At 40.1% G+C, this 27,282-nt stretch overlaps 1 protein-coding gene across 4 annotated transcripts in view; it reads left to right on the forward strand.

Annotated features, from left to right (window-relative positions):
- The window catches only part of LOC139817564 (uncharacterized), a 325,316-nt gene that overhangs the window by 102,713 nt on the left and 195,321 nt on the right, over window positions 1-27,282 (forward strand). For all 4 annotated transcript variants that reach the window (XR_011733273.1, XM_071785773.1, XM_071785766.1 and 1 more), the window contains 2 exons: window positions 12,536-13,363; window positions 13,792-14,888. Coding sequence is in view for 3 of the 4 variants with exons in the window: in XM_071785773.1 (XP_071641874.1) it covers window positions 12,536-13,363; window positions 13,792-14,888 (1,925 nt within the window). In the remaining variant the exon portion in view is untranslated. The remainder of the gene's footprint in view (window positions 1-12,535; window positions 13,364-13,791; window positions 14,889-27,282) is intronic.

Below are 27,282 nucleotides of genomic sequence, written 5' to 3' on the forward strand. Positions count from 1 at the left end.
CGAAAAAAAGCATTACGAGCTGAATAAATATTACAATTCTGATTATACATATCTATCACTGATATATCATAAATGTAAAATTTCATAGCACTTTTACATTTTAATATGCTATATAATTATATGTATACATCGTGTTGCCGTTTACAATTATCACATATTGAGCCAGCTGTCATACATGCACACACATGATAGTTGATTTTTTGTGACAATATTTTCGTACTGTTTTATTCTTTAGATTGAAATCATTTTGAGATATTTAATAACAAATCTTTACGCTTTGTCGAATGCGATTTAATTTTTCTAAAGATGTGATATTTCTACATGTAGCTGTTAATTGGTAACGTGAATCATAATGTATTTTGTAACGTACTTATTATAGTAATGGTCTGATTCTCGTTATTATATCTTTTATTGGCCAGCGTCACGACGCATGTATGTGGCATGAGTGCACGCGGCGCACTTGCATCGTTGCGTCGCGGTGCGATGCAACGAGAATGCGGCAGCGGCGGCGGTTTTAATTACAATGCAATTTTCCTTGCGGTGCCCATCCCTTTGAAATGCTGTTAGGCTTCCACTCGAATACACGAAGCAATCACGTACCTCCTGGGCGAGGGAACGTCTCTCATATCGCCGCGACGTTTTGATCCGCGAAGATTAAAGGGGTCCCGCCCTTTTCCCTGCACCCTTAACGTGCTCGCGTCGTCACTCCCGTGCCCCATTGTGGTGGTGTGCGGAATTTGGCACGACCGCCGCAAGTGCGTAAATATGGCGTAGGGCCGACGCTACGTCTCTTTTTCGCTCCCTGAGTTCGAAGGGACTCGCCACCGTCTCCATTCGAATCCATAGCTTCACGTTTCACTGCCCGGTAACGACGTCGATCCTAAAAGTCGGAAGTAGACACTTCGCGTAATTTCTTTAATGCGTAATGATCATGGTAATAGATCTGAAGATATGACGTATGTGATTAATTTGAAGAAATTGTGTTTTAATGATTATTCTTAATCGTTTTAAGATCAGATTGATGCAATGATATCAATTATAAATGGAGGGGTAAAAGCCTTAATGTAAGTCAATATTTAAAAAAAATTTGACTTACACCACTAAAGCTTTTACCCCTCCAAATGTATATATATATATATATATATATAGGTATATATATATAATATATATATTTGCTATTTGATCAGTCATTTAATATAAAAAATAGGCTGTATATATAAAGGTCTTTGTTTGAACGAGGAGTTTAGTGTTTCGAATATATACAATAGTGTTTCAATGTTTCATTGATGACGATACTTCGTCACGCGGTATGTTTTCTACCCTCGAATGCGTTTTTGCAGTCCACCCTCAGGCCGGAGTACCATATAAAACCCATTTACGATCCAATCCGGTCTGATAAATTCCAGAAAACGTACGAGTCACGGACGGGATGCGTGTTTGGTATATAGGAAGGATGCAAGAACCATAATGGATTATCGAGGGACGGTGTTCGGTAATCGAATACCATTTAGGATTAAAACCCATCAAATTTTCCTTCTCTTATTAGCGCGGGAAGACTGTAACATTTTTTTTCTACGCGCATTTGTCTATCATTGCAATCTATGGAATTCCCGTAGTATTTCTTTTCACCCGATGATAAAGAATCACACTAGTTTCTTTTCAGGCCTTGAAGTTTCAAGGAATATGCTTGCCTATACTTTGCCCTTACAGCTTTTTACATATTTTTACTTCGCATTGCTACATCTTTATATCCTTTCATCATTGAAAAAGATCGTTTTCAAGCCCTTTTCACTTCCGATCCAAATCTCTTTCGCATTTTATACACATGACGCGCGCGTTCAAGTGTTCTACACCTGCAATTCGACGTCTATCGATTTCTCGAAAGTGCGAGAGCAGTTGTTCGCGACTTTAAAGTCCTGTGAAATTGGGCCGTCCGTCGTAGAGAAGTTTGCTTTTACGACGGCCGATGCTTCCGCGACCCTTCGCCGACGAAGAGAACGAGCCTACGAATGCCGAGTAATTTCTTTGTCGTCTTTTAGGAGCGACGTTCCCCACGTATAAATCAAAGGGCTCGTAAGGGCGTAATGATTCAGCGGAGAGCTTTTGTCGTAGACGAGTGGCCTTTCCTCTTTGGTTTTTCGTCGCGGTGCTTTATGTCTCGCGAGAAACTTTCGTAATAGCTCCGGTGCTTTTTGATATCAGACAAAATTTAACAAAAACCGGAAAGTATAAGTTGAAAGTTTTTAAAAAATTTTACATACTGAATAGTTAACTTTGGATACTTAAACATTAGACATTGAAATTATTTCCATCGTTATAGGAACAGTGCTTATCATTAAAGAATTAACTTTCATATATTACGCGTTTGAATTACAATAAAAATAAAGATTTCACGTTTTTAATTTTAAAAATTATTGATATTTATATGCATTGATTGTTTTTATCAAATTTTGATAACAAGATATATATTTTACGCACAAAATTCTGCAACTTTTATATTGCAATTTATTTTCCTTTATGTATTACATTTATTTGAAGGGTCGCAACCCTCATTCTCAAAGATTTTCTTACGTCATTCTTAATGCCCGACATATTAATCCGACGTTGTGTTCCTAGTAAGATTATTCTCCCTGATAGATCCGAGATCGACCCTCACAGCACCTTTTTCTCCGTAACGCACACGAGACGTGATCGCCGGATGATCGATGGTGACGCGAAACTTTGGCATCGCGAGACCGCGCAGAGCTCGAAAGTGGACAGCGAAAGAGCGAAACGCACTCGACGCATGGCGGCGCGGGCGCCTTCGTTTCGAGTCCCAACTTAGGAGAAGCAGACACTGACGTTCCCATCCGTCATGATGTCGTCGGGCATCTAGCCGTTCTTCAAACCCCTGGAACTGCGATCGGTAAACCCCATGTGCGCGCATTGCCGGCGTAATCGTGCACCAGGTGCCATGCTGACGTCTCTTAACGAAGGACGCGGCCCTCTCATCACTCCTCTCGCCCTCACGTTTTCTCTCTTTCTTTCTCTTTTTCTCTTTTACTGCTCCATTTTCTCCTCCCGGAGGAAGAAAACGGCCCAGAAACGGGGCGCTTCTTAACAAGCATTGGACGTTCGTGCTATAAAAGGGACTTTTTTGCTTGTTAGATTGTTTGCTCGCCACGGCCCCACGCTCGAATCGGGACGGGGCGACGACGCCTCCGCCTTATCGAGATTGCACCGGTTACAGGAGTAGATTTTTTTTGTCAGTTCTATTTCGATAATCAGTTCGACGGGATTGAATTGGAAAGTCGTGAGACTGTCTTCATCAGTTCTCGTTTCTACCCTCATGATAGTATTCTTTGCGATATTTATATATATTTTGTAAAAATATATATATATATTATATATATATGTATATTTTTTTTACATCATCAATTACAAATAATGACTTTGCCTTGTAATTAAGCGAATAGCTGTAATATATTGACTTTAAATATTTAGAAAAAATGCGAAGAATTATCAATAATTTTAACTCAAAATGACACTTGGTACAAAAGTTTTCTATGGATACATCGGGTTGTTTGAAAAAGTTCGTGTTAAATATTCTTACTTTTTCAGTCCTTATAATTTATATTTAATTTGGAATTGAAATTTTACAAATTAACAAACTTAAAAAGATTGCAATATATTACTCTTGATCACATATAATGCATAACATTCGGCAATACTTCTAAACTATTACATACAAGTAGTTTTTTCCGCCATTCAATTTTCAACCGTTGTAACAGCACCATTTCCGACGATGGACGGTCAGTCGAGCGGAATAGAACCAGATTAACGGAATTTTTTAGCGGGCCTTTAATTTTTTTCTGGATACCTCGCCGCGAGAGTGCGCGCAGTCGTCCCGTCAGACTTCGCAAATCCTTTGGCCAAACAAGCGGTGGAGGATCTGGCAGGTGCCATTTGCCATTGAAATCCTGCTGCCATTAGAGACGTCCGATCTAAATCCCAGTGGCATTTGCGCAGCGGATTGTCGTTTTATCCGAATGGTGGCCCTACCTTCTCCTCGAGGCCGGGCACGCCGGGCCCGTCAGCCTCCTTCTTCTTCCCCCGTTTTCTCCCTTGCGCATTTCGGCTCCTGTTATTTCACTACTCGTTCTTCCTTCCTTCCGCACGCGCTCTCATCGTCCAGCCGGTCGATATAGAAATTCTCCTGAACCGTTTCTAGCAGCGAACGTTACCCTGTTAAGATCCGCAAAGCAAACAGCGGCCGGTAGATAAGAGTGTCCTTCGGGAGCCTGCCAGGGATAACAGAGGGCTTTAAAAGGCTCGCGGCGTTTTCGCCAGCGACATATAGCACGGCTGCGCCCTTCCGTCCAGAATTCGAAGCCCTATAACGCTCGTCTGCAAATATTTTCGATAATTCCCGGCAGCGTCTCGATAAGACGGACATTTTTACCCGCAAGCTCAACTATTATTTTTCTATCGTGTTATTCTGAGAAATAATTATTGTTTTGCACTAAAAATATAGCATTTTTGATGTTAATGTTTAATCGTGTATCTATTTAATCAAATGAGAGAAGAGATAAACTAATAATAATTAGAGAGAAAGGAGGCATCTTGCTGTATATTATTATATTAAACTTGTTGAATGGATAAGTGTAAAATTGAAGTAAAAATAATTTGCGAGTCATTGTATAATTAAGTGCGATTATATCGACTACTATAGGAACTGTATGTCTATATAGGTACATATGTCTATGTTACATCGATGAGAAACGCGAGAATTGCACTAAGTGAGCTTTGACGGATTAACTCCATCTCCCGATGACAGAGCGTGGTAAACTCGTCGGCGGAGAATTACTCCGCACAGAGAACTGAACAAGTCAAACAACTCGAATGACTCTCGACAAATGAACGTTAGAGTTCGCTGGCTCTTGCCCCCGCGGAAAGTAAATACAGCCTGGGAGTTATGTAGTTGATTTTGTCCAACAAAGCTACAATTCGATTGCTCAACGCTGCTGCCAGCCGTGTCTTACGTTTGGCCCTTTCCCGTGTTGCGCGTAGCTTCGCGAAATGCTAATTTAGCCGCGTATCGATGTTCGCTATTTGTCAAGTACGCGTAAAGGCGCTCGCAGCAATCCGCGCACGTATGTGGTGCTGCTTTATGTGAAAGAATATTTTATAGCTCCTTAGCTATGCAACTTCGTCTCTTTGCATGCATTAGGTAACGTCGTCGACATGTCTACATGGCGTGCCCGAAATCGCACAATTTTTTACAAATTCTGTTCACACAGCTAAGTTTACAAAAAAAAAAAGATTGACATTTCAGTGGCCATAATGATCTTTAAGTTATTATTTGATCGAGAATTAAAATTCTGAAAATATACATATAAGAACTTTTTTAGACAATTTTAAGTGATATTTATTTTAATAAATTTTTTAATATTCGAATTTTTATTTCAAGTATTCAAACTTAAAAGTATATTAAAAGTTAAAAGATATTAAAAATGAAGAAAATTGGTGTTCAATCAATTTTAGCGACAGATTGATCTTTAAGAAATCTATCATGACTTTTGGACTTTACATTTTAGACTCTGTACATTTATATATATTTTTTAAATTGTTGAATTTTCTGTAAAGATTTCTAGGAACTCATACTGACTTCTAACGAAGCTATGCAATTTTTCTCTTCCTAGTTATATACTCAATTGGTTCCTAAAAATCCAAGTAGTTTTACCATTCGGAGATACAAATGTTTTCTAATTTCGTGAGAGAAATAGAGATAAGGTTGGAAAAGATTGGATTGGGTAAAACGGTCGAATAATTTAGTCTCTAGAACTCGGCGAACGACGTAAAACCGCATCGCTGGGTCGCAAAATATCAACGTATTTATTAAGATTTCTTGATTATCTAGAAGTTCCAATTAATTATTTTTAACTTTAATACAATTTTGTTGTTGTACATGTCATATATAAGTGAAAAAACAAAAAAGATTGAATAAACGTCGTATTTTTATATGAGATCGCGATATCATGATATCTCCATTTAATGAAAGGAAAATAACCAATGATCGTTGACGTGATCTCCGCGTGGGGACGTAATATGCACAATCATCTCGCTAATCGGTTAATTGCGTGATTTTCCGCTCGTGGAAAAACAGGATTAGATTTGAAAAGAGAAAGAGTGAGACGGGAACAGAGAGGGGAAGAGGGGAGAGGAGAGAGATGAGTAGTATACTGCATTTCCGTAATGTGGCGAGAATCACGTTATTTCGGCTAGATCGTTAACGTTGATTTCGAAGGATAGAGTATCGTAGAGAAGACGCGCCTGTGATCGATAAAACTTAATTAAACAGTTAATTATTATTTTATCACTTCAATATGATAATGCGTAAATACATAAATGCTGGTCGTTTTAATCCGTTTATTTATTCGTGATAGATTCATTGATAAATAAAATACGGCATCGCTGAGCGCAATATATTCGGGGGAGCGGTGCATAATTCTTTAACGTCCCATTTAAATCGTTATTTAACCAAAAGCGTTGAGCGAATCGTTCTCGCTCGTCGAGTGAAATGTTAACTCGATGCGACAAATTTCATTATTGAAACCGCGCCGCGCGCTGCGGCTATCGCACCGTGGGCAAGTGATTTTACGCAGGGCGATTTTATTCCGACGGCGGACGCGCGATGCAGTTTCGTTTTATTTCACCCGGGCGCATATAATGGCACCCTTCAAGATCAATCTTCTTCTCACCTGTCCGCGGTATTAGAAATGCCGGATCGTTATTCCACGGCCCGTTTTCGCTTTGTTCGAGAGATTTTCTTTTTTTTTTTCGTTCGTGTTTGTGCGCTCTGTGCGTGCGCGTGCATGTACGTGCGAAAGCCTCCCTCTCGCAGATTTTTACTCTCGACTTTCTCATTTTCGCGGAGGCGATGATACGAGAGTCTCGTGTGTCTCGCGATGATTATTCGGAGTGATCGAGGAAGGTTCCCCCCAGGTGATGCAAACTCAACCGTAAGAGATTGCTCGGCCTCTATATCTTCCAGCGCGGTTCTTCGGCCGTTATCCGCGAATCATCTTTTTGTCTAGGGCTTCTGCCCTAGTCGCTGTCCGCTTTTCTGGCGCGTCAGTCAGTCAATCGGGAAATTTATTCGTTCCCAACGTGCAGCCGCTGAACGAAGCTAACGGTTCGGATAAGAAGATGCATAACTGATCTCATTTCATTAAGATTGAAATAATGAATTTTCTACGAATAAGGAAGGAATGTTTCAAATAGTTTAATTTACGTGCGAGATGTCAATTTCTTATGTTTCTTATATCTTATCTATTTCACACACCGATTTTTGTATTATTTTTTTATAATTCTTTTTACTTGTTCTAATGAGACGGAATGAACACATGTAAAATTTTTTAATTAATAATTGACAATTTTTAATAATTAATAAAAAATTTTTTTTTGAAAATTTGGTTATTTCAACGAATACAAATGTTCACAGCTATATTCTCATTGTGGCGACAGCCGCAAAGTTTATAAATCGACGATGAATGGCGGAGTATACGTTGTTCGTGATCGCGATACGTGTGTTCGTGCTAATATAACGGTAAATTGAGCCGCAATTGTCCCTTGCCATAACACTATGCGTCGCTGAAACAAAATACGTATGACAAAACGACCTAGGATTCTCATTCGGCTGTCCGACCAACCGTCTCTAATTTGATTGGCCGCGGTGAAGGGGCAGATAGCATTGAGACAGGTCAGTCCGCCGTGAAAATCGGATGTACCGACCCTGATATCCCTTCGGGGAATGGAAAATTCAGTTATAACACCGAACATCGCCATGTACTTTTCAGTTGCGGCTTAGTTGTGAATAATACTCGTCACTCCGGCGTTATGGTCGGCTCTCACTCAATTTAGATATATACGTCGCTACATGCTGACGCTGTTGTTAAATACACGAAACTTTAACATTATTCCGCGTATTTCGGGAATTTAATTAAAATTATAAAAAAAAAGGAGGTAACGTTGCTTGCGAAGTACAGGACGGTAGTCGGTTTGTTCTCTTGTTAAAATTAAGTCGTCAGAAAATGTTAAATTTTACGAGAATACCGTGGAGTAAAAAGTAAGAATTTTACTGTGGAAATGTAAATTATAATAAGCTACGCATGAAACGAGTGGGGAGTCGGATTTAAAGTCCTTCAGCCATATGGATTTCGTAAGCGAATCACTTTCGTCCCTTGTAACTGCGTTGCTTGTCGTTCAGCATTTTCATGAGCAATCACGCGGCCGGAACTAACCGCGTTATCCACCTTTATTTGGTGTTTACACGCGGAACTTTGTTCATCGCCTCATTTACACGGTAACCAAGGATACCACCAGCGTGCTCTCTGTTTTTGCTCTTTCTCTCTATCTCTATTTCATGGTCTTCCCATATTTTTCGTTTTACGCTTTTGTCTCCTTTATTCAGTAGTTTCTATTTCGCGCACTCTGCTCTTTATCTACGGGGGAAATATTAGCCGCGGGCGCAGTAGCGTTAAAGGGGAAACAGTTAAATTAATAATTTCGAAATTGCGAAAGAGAAATTGCCACTCGCGGTCCGGGTTCCTTTGTGTAGTGTTGCAGTTTTCCAGCCGGCAAAACTGCGAGTCGGCGAGCAAATGGAAATCTGAACCACCGACTTTCGGAAAAATCGATTTGTCCGCAGGTAAATGGATTCAATTGAGTCACCTGATAGTTTCGCACGAACTGGTATTATCACGCTCTTTTTACATGATTGAATAGTTGGATCGAGTATATTCGATTGTAAAATGACGCAATTACTTTTACTTGATTACATCGGTAAGGAAAGTTTACAGGAATAAATAAAATTATTCGACAAATTATGTAATAAAATATTTTATTATTATACATTAAAATATATAATATTCTAATATATAAAATCTATTTCTATTGTTCAAATGTTAAGCTTACTTGATCGAAATCAAATTTACCTCTATTAAAATTCCACTAAAATAACATGGAGCAATATTCTTTCCAAGTATATCATTAATTATATTATCTGTATAAATTATTATGAAGTATTAGTCGTAATGCTTCAGTCTTACCGATGTAATTTTTCCATTAACATGGTTCTGCGTAAAATACGTACATCGACTCGATTAATCTTGTTGATAGCTGTAATTTTCACACACGCGTTGATCTAATGAGAAACGAGGTTATTTCGGACACATCGTAACAGGACACCGACTGCACCGGGAGAATCTTAGCGGCACCCGTAATTATGGGGCCCCGTTTCGAAACGAGCCTTGTCGTATAGGAGTGAGGCCCGACGACGACGGAGCTTGTTATTGGCAGCGTAAACAACACGATTATCTTCTTCCGCAGTGAAACCTGCCAAAAAAAGATTTCTATTAATATTTATGACGATCCGAACGTACGATTCGCTTCGACACCCTACGGGGAAGTTAGGCCTGCCAAATTATGCGACGGGATGAGTTATAGGTTGAGGTTGCAACGCGCGATCGTTTGCTATGCTTTCATTACCATCAGAACATATCCGCTATGCTCGTAAATGAGTGATGAAGATGAATGTCGAGTGCATTTATCAATTGTGCGAATGTTACGTGGCTCGTGTCCGCAAAAATTACATTGGACAAATGAACTCATTCCGATACTTATTGGTGAGGATAGTCCAAGATATAATACTCTAAAAAGTTTGTAGCTCTGTAACGAAAGATTATAAATATTACAAAATGTAATTATTTTGACCATTAGTTAATTAATTAGATATCAATTGGCTAATCGAATGATTTATAAATAAAAAAAATATATAGTATAATTGTAAAATTGCATCATACTATAAAAATTCACTTACGTGAAATAGAAAGAAACTTTTAGATATATTAGATTATAGATTTTAATATAATTTTAATGATTAAAGGAACGAGAATATTGTAGTAAATCTTTTTCTTTTTTTTTTGTCTGAATACAAGGATATCACGCGGGTATGCATATATGAGCGTGAAATTTATTTGACGAGATGCAAGCTGCATCATACAATTTCCCAAAGTCCCAACAGCGTTTCTCTTTAATGATATTTAATAATGCTGCACGTCATCCGGCATCATCGTGAAAAAAATGGCATCTTTGCATCGGGGTCAACGGCGCATCATACATTCATTCGGAACATTCCATCACGAGTCGAGTGTAACGAGTATTTTTTTATTGCGCCGAGAAATCGTGCATACGGCAGATTCGACACATGCGACGACGATATTTTATTTCGACGTATCGTACAATATTTTTTATATCTGTCACTGGATTTATGTACGATAAGCAGGATCCAATAATCTACCAGGATGGATAGCCGAAAACTCACTGTTATTGATATGACGGCACGTTTTATTCATTTATATGTTTGTCTGTTATAAATTTTAAAACGGCCATGTTTACACACAGTATAGTTGTATTTATCTTTGATACATATATATCTCCATGCTTTCATGAACAAATGCAAAAAAAAAACATTTATCTCTGTGTGTAAATACGTTGGATAGATGAATTAAACAAAATCTGATTTTCCGAATAATAAGACCGCCGCTAGATTATTGTACACAGCATTCGTGTTGAATATATTCCCAGCAACCAAGAATGAGATTTAAATAGCGTGGAAAATCAAGTTTATCATTTTGCAAGGTAATAACGTGAACTAAACGCTAGACAAATTGAAGAATGAGTATATTAATTACGTCATACTCCATTAGGATTTACCGTAGACGCTGTCGCCACATTTTCGCATTACGAGCGAAGTTCCGTAAAAATAGGGGGACATAAAATTTCCTCTGGCGACGAATTCCGGGTTAACATTCTCGGAACGATCGCTCTAACGAGCTCCACGATAATAAAAGTGAAAGGCGCGCGAGCGCGAGTCAGCCTTGGTCTCGCCGTTCGCGTTTTCCTTGTTCGAGAAAGGGGTTGAAGAAATTGGCAGGAAGGAGAGGAGGCGTGAAGAGGAGAAAACGAAGAGAAAGATGCCGGCGCAACGCGCGATACTCCGCTATCTCCGGACGCCTTCTCAACATGTTAATTGTATATTTGAGGTGAAGCGATAAATAAGGCGTCGTCGGTAGCTCTTGCCGTGGAGAGTCTTCATTACCAGCTGTAATATATAACCGTGGCCCCTGCGGGGGCATTCCCGATTCACGAAGCGAATTAAGTGTCGGGTACGTACTGGGTGACCCGCAGAAACCAGATTAGGTGATTGCTCCAACGTGATCGTTCTGCGAAAGTTGTAATCAATAATTTCGTCGGTTTGTTTTTTCCTATTAACTTGCGAGACCATCTCGTCCTGGGATCGAGCGTTCCTCTTGTTACACGTGAAACGTGCACAGGGACAAGGACGTTACTTTAGCGAGTCGACTTTCGCGAAGTCGCCACGGCTAATCGTGTCCAGGCATCTCGGTTGTTCATCGTGCCTCGCAGCGTTCTGGATAAGGGTTCGCACGAAAAGAAAGCGAAATCGCATGTGATCTCGGATACATCGGTTTTGAAGGCGGTCCTGCGTATATATAGGGTGTCCCAGGTTCTTCACGCTCGTCTTTATCTACGAGTTTTTAAATAAATTTTGGAGAGTTTCCCTCACACAACAGTAATAAAATTATTACTTGTACTTTTAAATTGTAAGTAAATCAAAATTTAAAAGTTTATATGATACGTATTAAGGCATAAGTATGAAAACTAATAACGATATCTTACTCTTTCTTATATTTAAAATAAACTTTTAAAGAATTATTTAAAATATTTGGTGGTAAAAAATTACAAAAAGCGGTAGTCCCAAATTAAATTTTCTGTGAGAAAAATACAACTTATCAAAAAGATGCATTAAAAGGAATGGCGTCAGTTTAGAACATCTTAATATATTTTAATTTCAAATTTAATTTTTATGAAGAAAGCATTAATTCCAAAACGTTCAAGGAATTCGTATGTGAACATTCCTGAAATATACCGTATACACACGTACCCATCGATCTTCAGGTTTCGAGGTGTGAACCGGTTTCCTCGGCACGATTTTTGACACAAGTCTCCGAGTCTTATCAACCCTCTCGGTCGGTTCCGATGGGGTTCTCGAGCATCATTTTTGTCTCCTTCGTTGGAGCGAGCGAGGCTTTATTCAAGACACCGATGTGGTGGATAGTGATGATACGCCTTCCCAGTGTCAGATTTTATTTACCTCACGGCGGGTTTTTGTTTTGTGCTAAATACTCCAGCATTTAAGAAGACGGTCTTCCCCGATTTATGGCCGCCGTCACAGCCTCCAGTTCTTGCTCCTCTTTGTCTTTCTCGAATCCACTCGTGCATTCCGCGTGGATTCTTTAAGGATACTCGTCTCACATTTTATATCCGTCATCACCAGTATCTTGTTTTCTTCGAAAGATACGTTTGCAGACTTAAAAAAGCGACATTAAAATTATATTACAATAAAAACTCGAACGAATGATAAAAATCTCGAGACTTTTGTGCTTTATTAACGTTTTGTTCCGCTCTGTTCCAGATAAATATGGAAGCGGTGACCTCGACCGATTACGCCTCTACAAATCTCAGCAAGAATTTTAATCAGGTTGGTTTCAATACCTATAATTACTCACAATTTGAAGAGAAGTATAAGCCGCGGCAAATTTTCAAATACGGCGACGAGTATCTCGAGTACGGGCATAGGTTCGGCGCTAACGAGAGATTCGCACGAATGAAGCACCAGGATGGTCTCAGACTCGATCAACGATACACGCGCAGCCATTCTCAACCGGAACGGCAGCATCACTCGTCCCAGGAGACACGTTCGAAGTCTCAGGACTCTCGCGAGCTCACGTTCTATCAGATAGACCCGCCTGTGAAATCGGAAAATCCACGGCAACATGACAAGTTGCATCAGAAGCTGAAGAAGGAGCTGACCTTCTACGAGATCGATGGACTCCCGTCCGTCGGTCAAGAGAGGAGGGATAAGTCCGAGGTGTGCAAGGAGCGTGCCGATAAGAGTATCAAGTCCCACGACAAGTCCCATGCCGATGGTCAGGAGAGGCCGCAAGCTGCAAAGCACGGCAGGCAGAGTCATCAGGAGCAGCAGAAGACGTTGGCGAACGCGCCAACGTCGGACTACCATCAGCTGAACCGGTCGCAGTCGGATCTCACGGAGTGTCAACTGCCGAATTACTACGGGCACCGGAATAATCCGTACATCGATCCGCCCAAGTATCGACAGTTCGACAGGCCGCCGCGCTATCAGGAGGCCCCGTTGAAACCGGAACCGCCACCTAAGTATCACGCCGATCCGCCTAAATACGCCGAAGTGTCCAGACGGCAAGACGACTTTAAGAGGATCCAGGTAAGCCGTAACATATAGGAAATTCTCGTTCGCTCGTGGAACGTGTAAGAATATGTACTACTCTGAGACCTTACTGATCGATTATAAATATATTATAAAAATTGAAGTAATAATAAAATAATTATATCGTAAAATTTTGTAGGTATACAATATTTTTATTATGAAAATGTTTGTTGAACTCTCTCTCTCTAAAGTACTAAAAGTAAATTTTGGAGTAAATTGCGAATAAATGCTTTCTTATAAATAAATTCAACTTTTCTCGAAAAGCTGTGATTCGGAAGAGACTATCAGTCTTTCTCGATCGCGCTCTGCTATTAGTGCTCCGTTCTCTCGCTAGCTCACGTGGCGACGGCCGGCGCGTTAACGATGAAACTTGCATGAATCGTAGTACTACAAGCCGACTACTATGTTGCGTTATCATTCGGCAGGAGGAGAGAGGCAAACGACAAGGTGGCAGTGGTGGAGGCGGGGGTGGCGGCATCAGCGGCGGTGGTGGCGGTGGCAGTAATTCCAGCGCAGGAAGGGGGAACACCGGCACTCATGGCGCCGAGACGCCCTCTAATCTGGCCAGTATCACGCCGACCGCACGAGAAGTAACACGCGTCGCGATCGCGCGACAACGGCTCTCCCATAAGACGTGCGACGTGCGCGCCAACAGTAATAACAATAATAACAACAACAGCAAGGAGAACCTGTTGCAGGAGATCGGCGTTGATTGCGATTCCCGGTGTCACGTTGAACCGCCAAAGAATCATCATCATCATCATCAACATCATCACCATCATCAGCAACATCATCAGACTCGCGGGATCGGTGGTAGCAACGTTACTAGCGGTATCGTCGGTAATGTCTTCCCAGATAGTGGTGACGTTTCACACGGCGACTTAACAACGTGCGACAAGTACAAGGGCACCGGGTCGGAGTCGAATCGGGGCGGCAGCAGCGACATAGTTCAAGGTCGTCCAAGCGAGAGATCCATGCTGAAGATCGAAAAGCTATCGGGGAAAGTCGCTCTGCACGGCGGCGGCGAGGCAGCAGTCAGCAAGTGCGGTGCGGAGAGAATGAAGTCGACCTCGCAGGAAGTCGGCTACAACAAGCACGAGGTCAACAAGGCCAAGAGCCACGATGTCGGGCACGGTTACAAAGTCGAGAATCTGCGTTATTACGGCGAGCTGAAGGGCTACGCCGACTTCAAGGCTTACGGTACCATGGACAAACAGCCGGCGTCCGTGCTGGTGTCTGCGCACGAGAAGTCGCATCTTCTTCACGCGCCCACCTCGTGCGAGAAGGGCGACAAGTGTCACGGCAAGGCGCCGTCTTCGTCCGCGCAGGGTTACAGCCTGGCCAAAATTGGCCAGCAGCAGGCGGAGAAGAGTCATCACGGCGGCGATCACTACTACCACAGATCGTCGCACTCGAAGCCGAACGTGTATCAGGTGTACCAGGAGACCAAGTACTCGTACAACGTGAGCGGGGTGCCTGGGACGCCGGCGCAGGCCAGCGCAGCCGCGGCCTTCTTCGCAAGGTCAGTGTTCACTCAATCTAGCGAATACGATAGCACGTCACGATAGCGTGCTGACGACGCACCTGCTGACGCATCTGACGCGAGCGTCCTAGTTACCGTGATATCTTAACTCTTCCGGTATCGCGATTTTCAGCAATGTCGTACGTGATTTCTTTAGTAAAAATAGGGGATTTAATTAAGGGAAAATTGTGAAGAATTACGTCCATGTGCAGATTTTTACATTTTTTAAAATTTTGTATCGCTATTATATTTCGATAATTTTATTCACGAAAGTTTAGAAGTTAAATGAATTATATTATCCGAAAATAATTTCGACATTTTAGTCTTCTTGATTTTTGCATTCAGCTCTGAATTGTATTAAGCATTTATTTAATTATTGAAATATCGAATTTAATTCTAATTTATTGCATTTTTTCTTTTTTTTTTATATTTCTTAAAATATTCACGAATATGCTTTCAAATAAAAGTGAGAAATAACATTGCGTGAATATTCAACGCAAATTTTAAAAGCCTTTGAAACAGAAATTTCAAATACTTAACTGTCTAAATACTTAACTGAATCATATCTTCTTAACTGATCTTTTCTCGATCAGCTCTACTTTTTAAAGACTTTGGATATCTCGGCATGTCGCATAACGATGTGTGTCAACGGTTGATGGTTAATAAATAAGAATGAAAAGACGGAATTTTTTACTTGAAGCGGTTCAACCACGCGAAAGTTTATTGCGGCCATTACATGATTTTTGTTTGTTCGGAGAAATTTATACTCTCGTCTTATGTCGCGCGCGAAGCGATCAATTTACAAGACCATAACTGCGTGTATAGATCTCGTATTCCGTTAGCGTGTATCTATGTATTTAAACGTAAAAAGTCGAGACATTTTTCATCGTTATCAGGTCTGCTTCTTGGAGCGTGAACGCAATCGAAGCACTGCTCGCGATACACTAGCAAAAGCATTATTTATTACGCGAATCGATAGCTTGTTTACTCGAGAAATTTGCAAACTCTAAGCTGGCTCGGTCGAGTACTCTCAAACCTAACTTTAATTGACAAGAACTCTGCAACACGTACGCACGAGTAAACAACAGAGCAAAATTTGAACGCGTGCAAAAGCTTCCGCAACTTGTATTTTCCTCGTGAAAACGCCACATCAAACGATTAAGGCATTCTATTGTCCCTCACGTCGTTCTTACACATTTTAACGCGGATAATTACGATTATGCGAGCGCAGCCGGCTGTAGAATGACATTCAGCTTCAAACCTCGTCGTTTCTTCCTCTCGTAAATAGGTGCGAAGGAGCCTGACTCTTCCGACTTGTTGGTCTTATAAAGCGCATTTTCACCGCACCAAATCATCCCCGTAGAACACGCGTACGGGGACCATCCTTCCTGGTTAGGCTCAGTCTCGAGCTTTGATCTCGCGTATTTTCGACGTTCCCGTATGAAAGCACCCACAGCTTGCGTGGCGAGAGCGCGAGTACAAGCACGAGCAAGCGTGGATCGCATGTGGTTTATGTGCGAGGAGAAAGCTCTTTCTCTTTCTATAAGGGCTCCGCGGTCACAGCCGTCTTTTCCCCTTAATCTTAGGCGCGACCTCAACCCTTTAATAACCTTGCTCATAGCTCGTAGATATTGTAAAGCACAATGGCATTCTTGGGGGGTCGGCTGCTCGTACATCCCGTCTTCACCTTTCCTTCCCTTCTTTCTCTTTCGTTTTCGTTTGCTCGCCGTTCTTACGTGTGTGCGTACAAAGCGCGCGAATACGTGTGAGTTATTAGCAGCGGCTAATTACGAACTACGCTTAATAACGATGTGCGTCGAGAATCGAAAGTTTTCTGGACGGTGGTGGGGGAGAGAACGCTCGAGGGAGGTCTCGCCGGTTAACGCCGGACTTCGGAACACCGGCAAATTATTCAAAGCGAATGGGACTGTTATTAACCGGATGCTCCGCTATCCATGCATATAATAAGTCCGGGCTTTCAGCGAGCGAGCGCGACCGTCGCGGCTTTAGGCTTACACGAGCGTTTTAATAGCGTTTTGGGCGCAGCGATGACGCTAATCATCGGGATACCCGACAGGGATTCAAATCGCAATAGACACAGTCATATTAAACATGCGGTATACAGATTTGCCCTTTTATCTTTAACATCTCGCGTTCTCAATTATTTCATCATATATCAAAAATGAATGTTGTACCTACCAAATTCTCTCCCTTTGAAGTACACGGTTGGTATCAACTTTCAATATTTATTAAAATATTTTTAATTTGTTAAAAAAATATTTTTCGCTCTTTTATAATAACCGAATGTTGACCGTTGTTAAACAAACGAGATGATATTAAAATAGAATTTCGCGCTTTTTTCTTTTTTTTTATTAACTTGCCAATTTTTCGACAGTAATATTTTTATCTTTACTTTTACTTTTCTATGCCAGCGACGTCGTAAATATATATGTAGCTACGATACGTAGTGATGTATAGCGTGCACTTACAAGTCAGTTAGCCAGCTTGTCATTAACGTATGTATAATAGCGCATAGCGGGCGCTTGAGCGATCGTGCCTCGTGTTCCAATGATTTCAATGCACTCTTGCCGAGACAGTGGCGCCTGTTCTGCACATACTGTCTATTTAATACTTCCTTCTTTTTGCTCTTTAACGATTCCTTAGGACAGACAGTAGTCTCGTAGGAAGTTGTGTGACGAGAATTGAAATTAATCGTGTTCCGCACGAACATCGATGATCGCTTTTAACTCTTTATAAAATGCTTATTAAACTACAAAATTAATTATTTTTATTCGTAATCTAATGTAATGCATACTCTATTAATGTCAGTATTAAAGGCATATCCAGATACGTTCAATGTTAAATAGATACAAAAGCATTCATGTAAAATTACATTTCATAATTAGCAACGAATGTTATTAAATATTTTTTTTTATACTAGCGAGCAAGATATAATAGCTGCTTTAATTGAGATAATGATATTAATGATATAAAAAGTTAAATTTTAAAATTAATAGTTTTTCCAGAACACTTTCCAATTCTGCAATCATTATTTTCAAGATTTTTTAAAATACTTATTCATACTAATGTGAAAATAAATTTGAGAATATTATTCCGTTGTGTGTCGAATCGACGAATGTCGGTTGGGCGAACTTGTTGAACTCGCGTATCTTGTTTAATTTCTCGAAAATGATCAACCACTTCGTTTTAACCATTTCTCCGCTTTCCAAATCGGATGTAAATCCGTTTCGCGAGTAAACACGGTGCGAAGTTACCCAGAGTGGCTGTGCTTTTTTTTTTCCAAATTTCCTCGCAGTCAAACTCCAATGGAGGTCGATTTCCCGATGGGCTCTGCCGTAGCTCCTCGTAAAGTTGAAATTTCAAAACTTTCGCATCGGCGTTACCTATACGAAGCACGGGCGGATAAAATTGACCTAGGTTGCACATCCCCCGGTACCGGCGGGGAAGAGGAAGAAGGGCAAGAAGAGAAGTGGAGAACGCGAGAGGATAAGGTGAAACTGAAGGCGGTGGGCCAAGTCTACCCGTATTGTTGGCTGTCGTGATTTTATTGCCCCTTTATATTGCTTCTGCAATACTCTCTTTCTCTTTTCCTCTTCTCTCTCGTACCACGCTCATTTCCTTCTCCTCGCCTCACCTTAGGTCCGTCTCTCTCGCTGTCTCTCACTTCCGACCTCCCGCCCCCGGGATCGCGAAAGCGATTTTTACGAGGCAGTTCGTTTCGCGTCTCCCGAGATGCAACCTGCTCGCCCGCCATTCCTGAAAATTGCAATCTCAGGGATCACGATAGTCGGGATCGCTCGTCGTAATCGAGGAACGGGAAATGATAGAATCCGCAAAAATGCGAATCGCGACCATAACTCAAAAATCGTGCAACTGATCGCGTCTTAGAGGTAACCGCGGGGCTTGCACCGTCGCCTTTTGTAAACATATTTTGCTTTTCTTTAGTGCAACTGTAGAATCGAAAAATTATCATAGAAATGTAAACGCGCCTAAACTGGCGACTTGGATGAACGTGCGGGGTTTTACCTGCTCGTGAGATATTGAAGAGACGGGGAATTGCCGTCATGGAATCGCGGAAAAGGGAAGAGAGTACCTTCGGATTTTTCTCCGAAAGAGGCGCGCGCACTCTATCCTATTACATATTTATAGCACATAAGATTTTGTCTTCGTTCTCGAGGCTCGGCGTGGGCAACACGGATAGTACGCTGGTATCCTATTAGACGTATTCGGATAACCCTTAATTAGGCAGATGGGATGCGAGGGACGAAACGTAAATACGCGCCTGCACACATATTGCTCGTGGAAACGCGTATCCTATTTAATTTGAAAGCCGAGGAAAGATCGTTATCTCATTATGTGCGCGGTATATCACGCTTGTGTGAGCGGTAATAATTATTGGTGCGAGAATAAGAAACTACGTGCTGCGCGAAATTACTCGATAGGATACAAACCTATCGACAACAAAGTGTACTTTGAGAGTATAAAGTTATACTACATAATATAGCTAGTATAATATATTTGAAGGAGCTTTTAATTCTCGGTGAATTTTTTTTCTACCTTTAAGAAGGAGTTATCATCGTTTCTAAAAATTTATTGTTACACAGTAGATATACGAAGTATCTCAGATGTATTGCATTTCTGTTTTACTCAATTTTCAAATCACAGAATAATATTTAGTTGGTGGAATCGCGCACGTGTTTTTCAACGTCAATTGCATAAACCGTGTATAATTCTTGTAACTGCTTGTCCGTCATTTGATAAGCAGTCAAAGTTCGTGGAATGACCCGTTATAGTAGTCAACAACGAGCCTACCGACAACCCCGAACACATCCTGTGGGTCACGAGTGATCCCCGAGCTCTTCGTTCAACAGGTAGCGCTCTCTCGTAGCCCGAGTTCGCCGGCGACCCAGCCCTCTCCATTATATTCATATCATGTAAATGCGCCCTACTGCGCTTCGGTCGACTCCTATTTTCCACCCCTGTGCCAAGTCAGACGTAAAGCTGTACCAAGTAAGAGAGAGAGAGGAGAGGAAAGAAAAAAAAACGAAGAGAGAGAGAGAGAGAGAGAGAGAGATGAGTTTAAAAGAGAGGAAGATGGAAAATGCCATCTCCTGCTTTACATTTATTCTAATAGGATAATACCAGCTGTCTTGACATCCGGACGTGGCGCCTCGTTTGTGATAACCGAGATCTCAACATCTCGTATACTCGCAACCCGTCGCGTCGCGTAAAAGAGTCACGGTCGGTCTCGCTCCGCGTATACTTGGCGCGAGACACTACCGTGTCTCTTGATAATTCCTCGATTATATCCTCGTTGCAATACCATTCGATTATCTCCGTCGTCGTTAACGATCTCTCATCTCTCTTTCTTTGCCGTGTTTCCTTTTCTGCAGATCGTTGTAATTAAAGAGGCAAGTGGATGGTGTGTTACATTAATGATCTCTGCTGGTACGTTTATGGCTTATCGGATCTAAAAATTAATCGATAGTCTCAACATGATCAATGAACTAATTCTCTGACTGATCTAATTTCTCACAGCATAGAAGCAATTAAAGTTATTTAAAATAGCATCGGGCTATCTTTATGCGCTAGTTAATTATTGTGGATGATTATCGTAGAAGCTTCGAGTCTTTGAATACAAAAATGTTTCTCCGTTTTCTGTCTTTTATTTTAAGTATCTAGGAACTTTATTACGATTTTTTTTGTCTCTTTCATGATTCCGTTAATATCTTTATATTCTTCTTTGTATCTTTATTAGCGCTGTCTATGCTTATCGTGTATTATCTTTCTCCATCTTCTTTAGGTAGTAGGTACTTTGAGAGGATTTTCGTTTTAGTACGCAAGCAATATATTGCTATACATATATACGCAATAGACACATACATATTTACATACATATACGTACGTAGTACATGCATACATAAGTTACTTACAAGGGAATTGTCACAACTATTCGGAAGTGATTTGATTCTCCTTGAAATATATTGTTTAAATATAAACACATATATTTTTTATATGTGCTTATTTTGAAGTTTCAGCATAAAATCGTTTTTAATTGTTACTTATTAGAAAAAATATATTTTTACAAAAGTAATAATGGGGATATAATGGGGTAATAATATAATGGGGTAATAATGAGGGTATTTTGAAAAATGTCTCTTTTTATAATATAAATATCAGATTATATGTTTTTCTTTCTTTTTTATTCTTCCATTATGAATAAAAGAAAAATGTGGAGAGTACTAAAATCTTATACATATATCTTCTCTTTCTTTCATCTGCATTGTCTTTTTCATTCATACGTCGATAAACGTGTACACAAACTTGTCACGTGCGTCGTCATTATCACAGCATCATCATGTGGGTGTTACGCAGTTAGTCAGATCCTTCTTTATATCGCGTCTTCTAACGCATCCCGTTGCACACACATGCACACGTTGACTATTAAATGATGCACATTTATCACTTTTAATTGTATACGCCAAAATGAAGGAAAAGGCATGTCGAGAGTTAATCCGCTAGTTTCTGTGAATGATAAACGCATGATTTATGTTTGCTAAAAAATTTCGGTGCTTGAGCACTTTTGACAAATTTTGCAATTATGCTTTTGCGATTTTTTGCAACAAGTCGGCGCTATACATCAAGTAACATCAGAACAGTTTAATTTGAAAGGACAAGCGTGCATTTGTTGTTATATTCTATACCTCGCCGTAGAGGGACTGATTAATTTTTGACTGCGATAATATATATTGTATATAATAATTATAATTAATAGTGAATAATCGATTGATTAAAAAGCAGAGAACAATAACAGTTTTAATCTAATATCGGAGTAAAAAGATCTCAACGTCAGTAAGTTTTAATTTTTCCAGTTATCTATTCTGATTATATTGATTACCTTCTTGGACGCTAAATCGATGGTTTTCAATCCTTTTTATTATGAGGCAAATAATATTAATTTAAATTTATAGCATAATCTCGAATTGTTTAAAAGTTTATTGCAATCCAATACATTTTAACGAAAATAAATTTTGAAAGTAATTGGAACTTGAAATTAATTTTTGCGAATATTGCAATTATTCACGTATTAAAAGCCATTTTAGCACTTCTCATCGGCTTTTCAGTTCTTATCGCACCATCAGAAATTCTCTCTGTGATTTAAAAAGCATCTTCATCATCTTCGTTATAAACATAAAGGCATTAATGACACTAAGTGTGTGCACTCTGCAAGTCGTTAAGCAGCTGCGTGCACGAGTCCACGAGACATCGTCGCCAACACTTTTTCGGTGCTCCGATTGAGACCTCGATTTCGCCAATTAGAGGTGAAATGCCTGCATTACGTCGATTAACCGGCGGCATCTTAACGAGTTTCACGGCCGATTATTAAAAGCCGATAGCTCGTTGAGAGAAGACGACCGGTCCGTGTATCAAGCGCGTTCATGTGGGAAGCCACAGTTTGTAATTACCTTGCCGGACATGCGCGCATATGCGAGCCAATGTACAGGCAATTATGTCACACTTCGGTCCCGATATTACTTTTCAATTTGATATTGCCGACGTCGATGGACGTGCCCGGTTACTTTGACGCTCGGGCCATATATCAGGCTTTTTTGCATTGCGTGGCCAATTAATATGTATCTGCGTGTGCGCGGACGACCATGATTAGCCGGTTAAAGTGTCACATTGCGGATATTGAAATCGCACTTTAGACGACGGATGCGAGAAAACAGCGAACGTATCATTTGCAAGTGTATTCATATTATATCGTATAAAAAGGAACGCTCTTCGATTTATTACTATTTTATCAACGTCGTAGATTATCGTAACATTTAATGGTTAAATTTTTTTTATAAGTCTCTGGAAAGTCATGGTCAGAAAACTTCTACAGTGTGATTTTAGATCAAGTCTAACTAAAACATTCGGTTCAAAATATAAAGCAAATATTTATGCAACATTTTGAATATCAATATTATTATTTAAATATTTCCGAGATTCAGTTTTTTATTGCAATGCTCTTCCTTCTTTAAAATTCTTATCGTGTTATATATGAAGTGAAGAAATGTGCGTACAATCGATCAAGTCGCCTGACGCAATTTAAACGGCTTTACAGTACCGTTGTTTCGGGAGATTTTCGTACGCGCGCATGAGATCTCGTACCTGTCCGAGAATATCGGGAGCGCGTGAGCGTCATTAGTTATCCAGCATTATGGCCGAGGAACGATCCGAATCAATTTGGAGGTTCGTAACCCCGGCTACGGGGGGTCCATGGCCGCTTCATATATCACTGTGGCCAGTGGTCGAAAGGCGGGCGGCAAACGGTAGAGAGAAATTCTCTCTCTCAGATTTCGGTCGTTGCGCGTCGTAAAAAAAAGAGAATACCACGCGCGGACACGATATTCTCTTTTTATCGGTTCAATTAGATTGCGATTTTATACTGTGTCAAATATGCGTTGAGACATCCACGTTTTATATCCGCGTCTTTTCGGCGTCACCGTGACCAAGTGATGGTGATATCGCGTCAGGTGTTGTTTATCGTATGTGCCGAAAATCGATCAGAGAGACGAATGTGCGACGTCGGAATGTTAGGCAATTTTTCGCGCGAATAGCTCTGCAAGCACGAATATCTTATACCTGATTTGTTATACCGCCCAAAAGATCTACAGTGATAGATCGGTAAACCGCGCGACGGAATAAAGACGGGCGTAAATTTTAAGATTGATGGCTATAAAGTTACTGATAATTTACATATAATAAATTTTTCAATTTTAACAACAATAATAGAATTATTTGTTTGATTGTGAGATTCGAGCGAAGCGAGGAAAGAAGCATCGCTTTGATAATCCTAATTGAATTATATTTATGCTCTCGTACAAAAACAATACATTTCATATAAAAGATTATTAACAGTTTATCCCATGTTTTATACGCTCCGATTGTAATGTATATAATATTACGCGAAACTCATCCTTATACATTTAAATAATTTTCTATTTATACAATGAAAGATTTTTTTAAAAAATATGGAAATCCGGAAGTAAACAATTTCGATCTTCTCTTTACGCTTTATGATTTTTTGACTCGGCATCACTGGCGTTTAATTTAATTCTGCCGTTAGAGCTCGCGCCGTGGCGAGAGCCCGTGTACGACCATTTCATATACGCCTTCCTCTCGTCGGCATTTTGTCACGCGAGCAACAATCCAATCGATAAACAAATATAAACGAGCGCGAGTGCTGGCGGGTGGTTGTCAGCGAAATGCACGAGCGGGTTCTAGGCCGGGGAATAAAAAATACATATATATATATTGCGTTTCACATATACGCGCGCGCGAGAGTCGTTGCGCGTAGAACTTTTAATTTGCAAAAAGCACAATGCCGAACTATAGTTTCGATGACTCGTATTTCTAGACAAATGTGCCCGCCGACATTTCGACGAGTTGTTTTTTGTAACTTGCACTGTTATTTGTTTGCTTTACAGTAGTTTGCAAACAAGCTCCCTAGGGTCTCTTTTTTTTTCACTCCTTCCTACGTGTTCTCCAATAATTTTTATACATAGAACAGGAACAGCCACGCTCTTGGAGTCATAAAGATCAGTTTTGTATTTACCCTGGTTAAATAATCGAGTATAATGCGATTGACCGAGATTTAAGTAATATTGGATAATTCGCGATGTTAACTTACTTTTGAATTCCATTAATCGATCCGGTGGAGTAAAGTAAATATTTTCCGTTGATCAGCCTCAGCTCATATTTAATTAGTTCGCATCTACTATATGCTGGGAATGAAACATTCGTATATTTATTTGCGAACGGGGGTTTGCAAAAGGAGTCTCATAAAAAAATACCGAGCGATGCCATTAATAACGCGAGACGAGAAATGCTTTGTGGCCGCGAGCACGCAGTCAGTTTCAACAATTCGCCGCATCGAGTGTTTATATTTTATGCATGTACGTTCTTTTACGCACTCAGCATTTATGCTGGATATTTTATAATACGTCAAAAATTCGAGTTTTCCCTCTCGGAATGGTCACTAAGAGGTATCATCCAATTTTTTTTTAATATTCAGGAACGTCCAATCGCGTAATAGAACTAATTTCTAAATTGCGCATTTTTTGAAATATTCACGTTCTCCAAAAATATACATATAGATATTTAGGAGATAGGGAGAGAAAGAGAAAAAACCTAAAAAATAATTTGTGTTAAAAATATATATTTTATTATATCAAGTGCTACGATGTATTCTAGAGAAATTATTCGTCCCTGGAAATTCTAGGCGTCACCTGCATCGTGCTTTAGCAGACTTTAGATCCAATTATAGATGCCGAGGTAGACGTATTCTTACGAATCACGATTTTTCTATCTCTTGGAGTTTCTCTTTTCACGATTTTATAATGGCGCATCCGCTTTATATATCGTTAGAGCTGCTTTTTTATAATTTTTCGACTGCCGTTCGCTCCTTAAATATTATCGTTTTAGATATTCAATTATAGATTTTAGACTCTACCGTAGAAGAACGGAAAAAATGCATCGATCAATCTATGCATCTCAATATTTACGAAAATCTTATGGTTCCTACAATAATTCTTACTCTAATGTACTACGATAGGTTACCATTTTTATGTTATATATGTTACTCTTTTCGTAGCATGATATATAAACATTTTGAGCAATTAGAATGATAGAATCTACTTACAAATATTATCTTGCAAAATTTCAAGCCAATAAAAAATGTATGTAAATATATAATTATTTTATGTTCATATTTTTTCCATTCATCGAATGATCTTTAGTGAATAAACTTTAGTATCAGTTGTTTACCGATTTCGAATCTGTTTACTGATAATTATGGCGCCAAATAAAGGTGTGAACACGAAGCATAACGTTCGACAAGTCTTGTATATGAATTCTCAATGAACTGTGTAAATAATAACCGGAGTACCGGAATAATTAGCAGAATAATTAATCACGGTTAATTCAGCGTGAATCGTGTAGATTCTCCTCATGCTCCACCGATCACCGTCGCGAATTACTGTCGCGTCTAAAAATAAACACGTATGTTCCTGCAACAGTAACGTGTATATTTGGTGGCAACGATTTTTTTATCGCTCCACGATCGGTTCTGTCGTTTTTCTCTCGATCCGGAACACCAGGATCGCGTAACGGGTGACGATAAAATGCGCCGTACCCGCTCGCGCGCCGGTGATCGCGACAAAATAACGAACAGCTCAATTAGACGCATCGTAAAATGCAAATGTATGCGCGTGCCGCTTCCGAACGTGCTAGGCAAGCTTTTCTTGTGCACGCGCGCATGTGTGCGTGTACGTGTGTGCGACCGCGTCTCGACCGTGGATACGAGGAGCATAAGTAGAAAAGTCGTCCGTCCGGAACCGAACGGACGTAATAACTTTAATTGTTAATTAACGCTAGCTTTGCGTCGGCCGTACCGTGGAGCTCCGTGTGCCCCTCGAATATTACCCTCGACAGACCGGCCCTTTGTTCTTTGTCTTCGACAACTCTTTGCAGATTCGAATGTTCTCTCCTAAACTCCCGACTACGTTTCGTCGCGAGATAATTAATCCCGTTGAATTTAATTACACCGGTCCTGCAATGCGTTTATGGCGGATGTTTGTGTTTTTAATTAGTGCAACCCCGCTCATTGTGTACACTAAGATACGGCATATCGCACACGTTGCGAATTTTTAATGTAATTCGCGCAGCTCGTCTACGTATTCATAGTCCGTTTTTTGTCCAATCTTACACACATCCTTAAGCCAATATTCTCCAATAAATGAAATTATTTACTGAAGCTAATAAAATAAAAATAAAAATTTGGCCAATCAGATAACTTTAATTTTAATCCATTTTGTTCTAATTAGCTGTATTCTAATCTTCAATTTCCAATATGTAATCTAAATACGGGCTTTGCACGAGATATTTTTCGAGCGAAACTTATAGCGCGAGTGCAAAATTTTGCTTTACCTTTTCGGCACGTATTTAAAAGAGCTTTCTTTTAACGAGAGAAAAACTGAGCAGCTCTCTCCTTATTGTCGCGCTGTCACGAAGCAGTCATTTTTTGTTACTTCTTCTCGAGATTACAAGAGCGCGCTTAATATTGCCATTTTCTTCTTGGCCAACCAGTCTGTTGTCACGTGAAGCTTCTCTCTTTTTATTATTATAATAAAAAGAGAGAAGCTTCTTAATCTTTATTGTCGGCTGAATATTCTCTATGAAATTGAAGTATTACATTATAAAATGCAGTTTATTAATGAAATCAGTTACATCCTTTTGTCCGTAAAACTGAAATTTTTGCATTTTTCGCACCATACGTATCGATGACAATAAGATGTAATAAATTAGTAATCTTTCCTTTGTTGCA

The sequence above is a fragment of the Temnothorax longispinosus genome, chromosome 1 (assembly GCF_030848805.1).
Source record: "Temnothorax longispinosus isolate EJ_2023e chromosome 1, Tlon_JGU_v1, whole genome shotgun sequence".
Classification (NCBI taxonomy): domain Eukaryota; kingdom Metazoa; phylum Arthropoda; class Insecta; order Hymenoptera; family Formicidae; genus Temnothorax; species Temnothorax longispinosus.